At 35.3% G+C, this 10,032-nt stretch overlaps 1 protein-coding gene across 4 annotated transcripts; it reads left to right on the forward strand.

Annotated features, from left to right (window-relative positions):
- Positions 1-436: 436 nt before the first annotated feature.
- Positions 437-6,965, forward strand: LOC116005035 (50S ribosomal protein L18-like). Of its 4 annotated transcripts, XR_004094877.1 has the most exons (5): positions 437-893; positions 3,741-3,866; positions 4,358-4,520; positions 6,186-6,205; positions 6,289-6,423. XR_004094877.1 is itself a non-coding variant. In XM_031245255.1 (2 exons), the coding sequence occupies exon 2, from the start codon at positions 6,189-6,191 to the stop codon at positions 6,573-6,575; it is 387 nt and encodes a 128-aa protein (XP_031101115.1). In that variant the 5' UTR covers positions 437-893; positions 6,186-6,188; the 3' UTR covers positions 6,576-6,965. The 4 variants fall into 4 exon arrangements, 1 of the variants encoding a protein (XP_031101115.1); XR_004094876.1 differs by lacking the exon at positions 3,741-3,866; XR_004094878.1 differs by lacking the exon at positions 3,741-3,866 and having other exon boundaries at positions 4,394-4,520.
- Positions 6,966-10,032: the final 3,067 nt, after the last annotated feature.

A 10,032-nucleotide genomic window follows, 5' to 3' on the forward strand; every position in this document is an offset into this window, starting at 1 on the left:
AAGAATGTTTTAAAAAGGTGACAAAAAAGGAAAAAACGAGTTTCTCAACTGCGTTGGTTGTCAGACCCGGTCAAACACAAACGCAAGTTCCCGAGAAGCCGGCAACCTAGTTAAAAAAAACATAGGCAAGGGAGACTTGCTTATTTCCTTGCTTTTGTGTTTGGCTGGATCTAACAACATACGCATTTAAAAAAACTCATTTTTCCTTTTTTTTTTTGTCACCTTTTTAAGACATTCCCACTTTTATCAATACATACAAAAAGTGTCACATTTCAGTCAATTACCCAATATCTGTTTACCCACAATAACACTACCTGCAAAAAACAAAAACAAAAAAAAAACAATTTTCTATCCGTTTCGATTATTAATGTACCGATAACCGAATATATATATATATAAATGAAATACGCATACGCCCAGCACGGGTAGCCCACTAGCCGGTCTAGCCAAACCTGCCATTCTCCCCTCAAATCCCTAGTTCTCACTTCTCACTCCTCACTCGGTCACTCCTTCTCCACGGTTTTATTTCTCTCGCCATTCTCGGCTCTCTCCTTCTCCAGGATTCCACTCCACAGGCCACAGCCAGAATCTCTCATTCTCTCCTTCTCCGCGATTCCCTTCTCAAATCTCAGTTCTCACAGACCACCATTAAACGGCCTGACAGTGACGGATTTCCACTTCTCCGACTCTAATCTCCGACGCCCTCAGTTTTCCACGTCTCCAGTTCTCCGTCCACCGACGCCAACGCCCTCGCTTATTCTCCGCCGCTCACACTCTCTCTGGTTTTCCGCCTCTCACCCCCTTTGGCCCTCAGTGACTCTCACAGCCTCTCCGTCCGGCTCTCTGACTTCTCACACTCGAGTCTCGACTTCGCCCCCGCTCAGTCACTTCCGGTGAGTTCCCTTTCCCTCTGACCCCTCACTTTTATAGTTCTCATAATAATAATATTATTACTACATGTGATATTACATGCCACAATATGCCATTTATTGCTTTTTTATAGATATTAAAAAGCTCAATTTACTAAAATACATTTAGAATTTTCAATTACAAATGTTATATATATATATATATATATATATATATATATATATATATATATATATATATGTTTTGTAAATATTGGATTGCGGTCAAAGTCCTTTTATTTTATAAACCCAAAAAGTCCAAAACAATAATCATGGCCTTACAGGGGGTGTTTGGTTCATAAGTTTACACATAGGAATGTGAATCAAAATCTGATAACTTTTTACAACACTACTATGATATTTAATTACCTCTTTAATTAAAAAACTTCATTCTCTAATTAAAACGAGTATCATTCTATATTATTGGTTGATGGAACTAATGCGACGCACAAGTACTACCCATAGGAACCACAATTGAATTATTGATGTAATATTATACTCTCAAATGGCAAGTGTCCCTTGTAGAATATTATATTCCTGAAGGGTCAGGTTTTACGCCGCCTATATAAAGGGCTCTAACCCCTTAATCTTAGAAAAAAAAGGCTCATCCAAGACAATCAAGAGAATCATAAGCTAATCCAAGCCAATTAAGGCATAGCTTCTCTCATCAGATTCTATTTTTCCAATTTTCCTTCATTCTTTCTATATAATATTATAATCATTTTATACATAGGATAGTTGACTACCCCATAGTCAATAAAACCATCACCACTGGGAACAAAATCGGCGTTTGCCACCAACTCCTCCCCCTGGAGGGGCGGTATTGGCCAATACCACCCCGACGCTGCCAGTTGCTTTTACCACAATGCCATTTTCAACTGTAGCGTTTACCCTTCTGTTGCAAAGTACAATTTTGCCCTTCACCTTCTCCGCATCCAAATTGCCGTCTATACATAGATTTCCATCGGTAGTGTTGCTAGCATTTCCAGTGTAGACAAAAGGAAGCATTTTTATCGGGTAATGGATCGCTGTGAAATAGTGAAACACTAGAAAAGTTCTTTTGTTTTCGAGGCTAACGGAAGCTAGGAAATCATGGTCCAAAGTTCCCGTACCTACGGTTGTAATCCACGGTGCTGAGTTGGACAGACTAGACGGTGCGGGGTCGGCGTTTGTGGCGGAGCACGGAATCAGAATTTCGTTCTCCGTTGCGGCGAAAGCTCCTACAGTGATAATATCGCCGTAGTAATCAACCGAGGTTCCACCGAGAAATAAAAGGAAGAAAAGAAGAAGAGGAAATGAAGAAGAAATGGAGGAATGATGGAAGAATAGTGTCGGCCGAATGAAAGAAAAAAAAAAAAGGAAAAAAATTAATTATTGGGGTAGAAGCCACTTTCGGCTGATACCCCGATGTGTGTGTATATATATATACACACTGGGGTAGTCGCCGAAAGTGGCTACTACCCCTATAATTTTTTTTTTCTTTTCACGGTTGACACCATTCTTTTCCTTCCACTTTCCTTTTCTCTTTCCCCACCTACTCCACCTTTTTCTTTTCTTTCTTTTATTTCTTATTCTTCTTTTTCTTCTATTTTTTTTTTCACTTTTGCAGTCACTTTTCTTTTGTTGTTTTCTTCCCACTTTCCTCGTACTTTCTTTTTTCCTTTCTCCATTGCGGACACTATTCTTCTTCCATTCCTCCTGATGGTTTTATCGACTACGGGGTAGTCAATTACCGTATGTATGAAATGATTGTAGAAAGAATGAATGAGCTTACGAGATTGCTTCAAGATTCAGCCTCTAGATTGCTTAGATGTGCTTCCTAATTTGCTTGCTAATATTGAAGGTTTTGGGCCCTTTATAGGTGTAGTATCTAACCCTTCAGGAATATAATATTCTCCAAGGGATACTTGACTTTTTGGGAATATAATATTCTCCAAGTGCCACTTCACATTTGGAAATATAATATTACATCAATAATTCACTTGTGGTTCCTACGGGTATCCTTGTGCGTATTTACCCATCATGAGTCCTCTACTTTTTGAATATGCAAGGGTCGTTGGGTTCGAGAAGTGAAATATGTTCCCCTTTTTTTCTAACTAGCTTGCCCCGAACAACGCCCCCCGGTTTGCCTACCATAATCTAGCTAGGGTTCAAACCAGCAAGTATCCCCTCTCTCTCTCTCTCTCTCTCTCTCTCTCTGCTTACGAATTCAAATCATGTTGCGTAATAGATGTTTGATTTTGATTGTATACACCCAAAGGTGAGTGTATATATGTATATGTGTATCGATGTGCCTCTTCTTTCGGCTACAAGGGTAGAGATCTGAGGATCAGTTTCTTGATGGCTTTGTTCTGGAGGCATATATTAATGTTTACCAATCCGAGGCTCTTTCTATGAACCTAGATTTTGTGTTTCTTGGTTTGCCTCGTATTGTCACATTTAATGTTAGATTTGTATAAATAAATATAAATATAATTATATTCCTACACATCAAATCAAAGCGTGTTGCGTATTAAATTTTTGATTTTGATTGTATACACCCAAATGTGAGTGTGTGTATATATGCATGTGTGTGTATCGATTTGCCTCTTCTTTCGGCTACAAGGGTAGAGATTTGAGGATCGATTTCTTGATGGTTTTGTTCTGGGGGGTATATATTAATGTTTACCAATCCGAGGCTCTTTTCATGAACCCAGATTTTGTGTTTCTTGGTTCGCATATTGTCACATTTAACGTTAGGCCCCTGAACTTTTGAAATGTGTAATTAAGCATACTAACATGCCGATTTAGTGCATTGAAACCCAAAAATAAGTTAGCAACTTGTAATAGCAGGTTTCTAGGGTTCTGGCTATCTCTGATGGAAAAATCGGTGATCGTTTTTTTCCCCATTATTATCAATAATGGCAGTCAACGGCAAACGATGGCGGTCAATGATGGCATGCTTATCGGTAACCAAGGGTAAATTGGACTTATTTGACTAATTTTTATAATTTCGCTTCAAAATATTGGAATTAGAGTACCCCAAATATAATCCATTCTATATGTAGTTAATATGAGAGTTAATTTTTTTTTTTTAGTTCTAGTATTATTGGGGGTTATCCACTTTTAATCCACCATAAAATTTTTTGCACGTTTTGACTACTTTTATTATGATCATTTCACTTTTGATCCTTTGTCCATTTATCCGTATGTGACCGTCAATTTGGAGGGCATTTTGTCATTCCTTTTTGTCTATAATATTAGTTTAGTATATAAATTATATTGTTCATGAATTATGAGTATATATAATTATAATATAATAATTACTATTAATAATTAACTGAAGGTTTGAAAGCATATAAATTTAAATTTTTTGTATTTAATAGATTTTTATTAAATATATACGGAGTAAATATTTATAATTATACCTTAATTATTTCTATATTTACAATAATGTCCTAATATTATAGAAAAGAAATCCTGCCAAACCGCCTCTTAGATTTCAGACGACAGATGAGAGAGTGCCGCCGTTCAAATCGTCTCAGTCGTTGCTTCGTCGGTGTTCAATCACAAGGTTGAAAGCACTATATTTTCGTCGCACACATAGATCTGTTCAGTGTTCCTCACCAATAGGTAAAAAGTTCGATCATATCTTTTGATTTACTTGCAAATATTCTGTTCTGGTTGTGTTTCTCTTTCTTTTTTATTTTTTTTTAATTTTTTTATTTTTATTCCACTGAATTTCGAATTTTACTATTGGGAGGTTATATGAATTGGAGGTTCTCATCTGACTGTGTGTTTAGGAGACTGAAAACTGAAATGAGTTTAAGCTCTGTTGAATGTGCAAATAAGGAAGGAATTTTTGTGTTTTCTGGCGATGTGTCTGTGCTCCAAATTTAATTACTCAAATTTGTTGTAATGTGCTTTCTTCTTACATAGCAACGTGATGTTTGGAAAAAAGAAATAGATGTATATATGGTGCATTAAATTCCAGAAGGTGAGCTTATTAATATGGTGAATGAATTAATTCAGCACCTTAATTAACTTAACACCGAGTTTATATTGCATTTAGTTCTTCATATTTCATGGAGTATTATGATTATGATTGCCCTACCAGTCTTCTAGTCCTAATTGCTGTATATCAATGCCAATATTAAGTAATTCAACACCTCATTATTACTAAGCTCATATTGTATATAACTGAAGTTAGACCATACTGAAATAATTGATAGCATTGAGAAACAAATATAGAAGAGAGCAATTGATTAAGTGAAGACAATATTAAAAGAGAGGATTTAGATAAAACAACCTTGCATAGATGCTTCGTAGTGCTCTAAGAATCAATGCTAAATGATGAAAGTGAGGGGGTTAAGTAAGTGCCAACGCCATTCTCATGGAACTGGACTAGGTGAGGCAATTAATCAAACACCTTGTGTGCTTTTATCCCTTCCAACTCCCTTTTCTCAAAGGCAAGTTAGAAATGTGATAGGTTTGGCGGTGAATCTCTATTCTCATAGGTTAAACACTTAATCCAATAACCTCTTACATAGTAGGGCCCTAACCAAGCAAGAGTCAATACATTTCACCAATTTCATAATCTAATTCATTCTATAGACATTGCAAGCCCTAGATTTTTGCAATTCAATTCATATTGGCATCCATGCAAAGAAGTTCAATCTAAATCCCTAGTTGCGATTAACTACACTCATAATTGAATTGACATACTACAAAGCAATTGAAGTAATACATAATGAATTCAAACTACAAAATATGTAAAATGCAAGAATGAGAAATAGAGAACTTTACTTTATTGAATTTGACAAAGTAATTCTAAAATTGAAGTTGAAGTTGCAATTACATGCGAGAATCTTCCTCTAAATCTTCCAAGAAATGATGGATTACAATAGATATATGTTCTAAGATGGTTTTTGTGGAGAAAAGATGTAAAGGGAGACTAGAAATTCAAAGATAAAGTGAAAATAATGCCTCCAACTAACTATTTATACTCTGGAATCCGTGCCAAACTAACCGCTTACAGGATGCCTGGTCACGATGGAGGTCATGCTCACAGATCGCCAAGGGTCATGATGACCTTATCGTGACCCATCAAACCAGCCCTCAGGACCCATGACACTTCAGTCTATGACTCTTATGTACCATACGACATAAGGATCTCTGATACTTTAAGTTACTACAAGGATCTCTGATACTTTAAGTTACTACTACTTCATTCTTTGTGCAGTGCTTTCTCTGGGTTATTTTTTCTAAAATAATTACTGGAACTGTTTGAATTTTCAGAGTATGGTGGTGCTGAAGAGGTATGTTTTGCGATTGTTCATATCTTTGAAGTACATAACTGCAAATGTAGTAGACAGGAATAATGGTCGGATAGTTGCAACAGCATCTAGTGTTGAACAATCACTCAAGAACTCATTTGAATGTGGGCGGACCTGCAATGCCAAGGCTGCAGCAGCTGTGGGAGAAGTATTGGCGATGCGCCTTAAAGTGGATGGCCTTGATCAGGGAGGGGGAAGCGGAATCCATGTCAACGTAAACAAGGAGGTTGAGAAGAAGGGTTTCAAGAACCGCACAAAGGTCTGGGCTATAGTAAATGGCCTTAAGAACAACGGAGTTAAACTTGTCTTGGATGATGACGCTTTTCATGAAGCTTCCGGCCCAAGCAATTGATGAACCGCGTAAACCCCCATGTTTCAAATGCCGAGGAACGTTAACCCCAAACTTGGTGCAAACTTGCATATAGTGCTACCTAACTAACTTGTGTTAGTTTCTACACTGAATCTTTATTACACTGATGATGTTTTGGGATCTAAGAGAGTTGACCCCAATAAGGCCTAACCCCACTGCTTTGCTTACTTTTAAGTAATGATGGGTGATTCTTTTTCCAAATATCCAAAAAAAGAAAAAGGAACCAAGAAAATCCTTTTTCACAAAGTGAAAGTAAACACTGCTAGTCAAAGAGACCATAAAAGCTATAGAGCAGCCATGTTGCTTTTTCTGTTATTGATTCAGCCTCAAAAGTGAAGCTACTTAAAGTTGAAATATACAGTCCCTTCTTTATCTTGTTGCTGATTTAGCAATTTTTAATACCTAAGTGAAACTGGCACCATAAAGATAAGCTCTAAAATTTTGTGGCAATGTATAAAGCTGAGTTGCTTTTGGAGTAGCTAAATGGAGAAGAAGCTGAACACAAACTGGCCTCCCATGTTCTCTACTGTTTAACTACAGCTCTGGGATTGATTACATATAAGACTCGAATTCAAGCTCACGATATATATATATATATATATATATATATATATATATATATATATATATATATATATATATGTATAAAAGAATTATAAGTTAAACCCTACCCATTATAGTTTGTACCCCACTTGCTAATTGTGACAGACTCTACTTATTGTGTGTTGTTATATATATATATATATATATATATATATATATATGTATAAAAGAATTATAAGTTAAACCCTACCCATTATAGTTTGTACCCCACTTGCTAATTGTGACAGACTCTACTTATTGTGTGTTGTTCCACTTGCTAATTGTGACAGACTCTACTTATTGTGTGTTGTTCAGCTCCCATGAGTTGTCAAATAGTAGCAGTTGATCAATTAATAAGTTTTTAATATCTATTTAATTAAATTCTTATATTCACCTAGTCAAGATCACACCATTGTTGTAAAAGAGTGTTAGTACATGGACTTTTAAAATTAACTCCCAAAATTATACTCCATGATGTGAGGGGCTTTGATAAGTTACTTTTTTCATGTGGGTTTAATACAAATATTTACATCAAGATTTTGTGTGTAGGAGTAAAAGTTGGGAGTAAAAAGATGGGAGCATACATAGTATTTTTCGTTGTAAAAAGCAGCCTAGGTACTAAGTGCCCTTAGGCTGAATCAATTATCTAATACCAGGAAAAGAAATTGACGTAGTAGGTGTGCATTGGGTGCATAAAATGCCTAGGAATTTTTTATATATATATTTTTTTCAATTTTAAAATTTATTTTTCTCTTTTTTTTTAATTTTTTTTTCTCTCAACTTTTCTCCTACGTCGCATCTCAAAATTTGAAGAAAAAAATCGATATAATGCGATGTGCAGTGGTTGCTTAAGTTGGGCGCTTAGGTTCCCTAGGCGCTAGGGACTCATCAAACGAACGTGGTTGCCTAACAATGCTTATAAGAGTGGATGACACAAAGTTCTTTGTTTTAGTTGATGGTTTGTGTTTAAATGCCAATGGACACTGTACTATTGTCTTTTTGTATTACGTATCTAGGTATAATCATGTAATTTATTTAAATTATATCGAAAGATGTGTACTGATCAACACTTTAAACAAATTTTAAATATAGATATTGGAAAAATCATCATTCTAGTCCCTCAATTGTTTTCCTACTATCTATGTAGTTCATAGTTTTAAATTTCAACTAATTTGATCCTTAAATTGTTTTAAATTTCGTCAATTAAACCCTTCGAGAATCAAATTGACAAAAATTTAAAATAAGAAAATCACTATTTTGGCCTATCGGAAGGGTCTAATTGACAAAATTTTAAATAATTCGAGAATCAAATTAGTTGAAATTGAAAATTAAAGACTACATTAACATTTAGAAACAATTGAGGGACCAAAATATTGGGTTTTCCTATACATATTTTTTGGTTGGCGTATTGTACTTGACTTGATGGTAACGTTCAAACTCTGAAATTGTTGTAATAATTAATTATAGGTTCGTAATTATTGATTGTATAACTACCGTTTCACTGAAAAAATCTATTGAATTGAATGTGAAGTATTTATTACTACAATCTACTCCTACCGATCGTTCATTAATTACAAAAGTCCTGAAAATTATGTCGTCCATTTTCTTGTTTTTGTGAAGAAAAGAAATAAATTTTAATTACAATTACTAGGACGGAAGAATCCTAAGCAAATGTAATTACTAAAACTTCAATAACACATTAGAGGATCCACACCAATAGTTTTTTTGTTAGTTTTTTGGATGATATAGAGGTAAGAGACGATAATTTGGAGGAAAGAGGAGAGAAGAGAAAATGAATTTGCAGGAAATTTGGTTTTTGTGGGGGCCAGGAGGAGAGAAATAATTGAAAAAGTTGGGGTGTGTGCGCATTGAGCGCAAACTGGGCGCCCAGTGCAGGCGCCCTATAAATCTCATTTTTATATATTTTTTTGTTGATAGTTCTATTTTTTTTCTCTCATATTCTCTTTCCTAGTTATACATGTAAAAATTCTTCAAAAATCATAATGTGGATGCTCTATGACTTAGTATTCGAGTGATATACTTCAATGACACTAAGAGCATCCTTAATAAGTGAAGCTTTTTTTGTGATTTTTGAGAAATTTTTGTAAGTGTATTAGGAAAGAGAAGAAGAAAAAAAAATGAATCTGACATTAAAAATAAAAAGGTGATTAACATATCAGCCGGCGGCCCGGCGTGTGCATTGCATTTGTACAAGGTGATTAGAGAGATTGTTGACTAGAGATGGTCATGCTGCTCTAAAGTTAGTATAGATGATGCAGAGAAGTAGAAGATGGCTCATATGCACAACTCAATTGATTCTAGGTGGTAGAATTTGGGCAAGGACATAGGATCAAGCCCTAACAACTGTAGTGTGAGAGTTGCATGCAATGCGGTGGACTCCTTATGGGCACCATGGATTGGTCATCCCACGTCATTGGCCGTTGAGTCATTATAATTTACTTATACACTATTCTGTTGGGTCGGGATCTAAAAACCTTAAGACGAAGGAATTTGGCCTTTTGTGGGCAAGAGAAACATGTGGGCTTGACATGACAACTTTTGATTGGTTGACATAGTTAATTACGTTGGTTGGTCAGTGTTGTGATCAATCATTATTGTGTGGACCATGGTCCACACAGCTGTGTGGACCATACTATCAAATAATGTACATTCAATATAAAAATAATGTACATTCAGTATAAAAATAATGTACATTATATTCAGGGGATGTACATTATTTTTGTACTGAATGTACATTATTTTTATAATATAAAAATAATGTACATTCAGTACAAAAATAATGTACAATTAGTTCATTAAAAATGTACATTTTATTATGGTCCACACAATAATTTGC

This window comes from Ipomoea triloba, chromosome 14 (assembly GCF_003576645.1).
Source record: "Ipomoea triloba cultivar NCNSP0323 chromosome 14, ASM357664v1".
In the NCBI taxonomy this organism is placed as follows: Eukaryota; Viridiplantae; Streptophyta; class Magnoliopsida; order Solanales; family Convolvulaceae; genus Ipomoea; species Ipomoea triloba.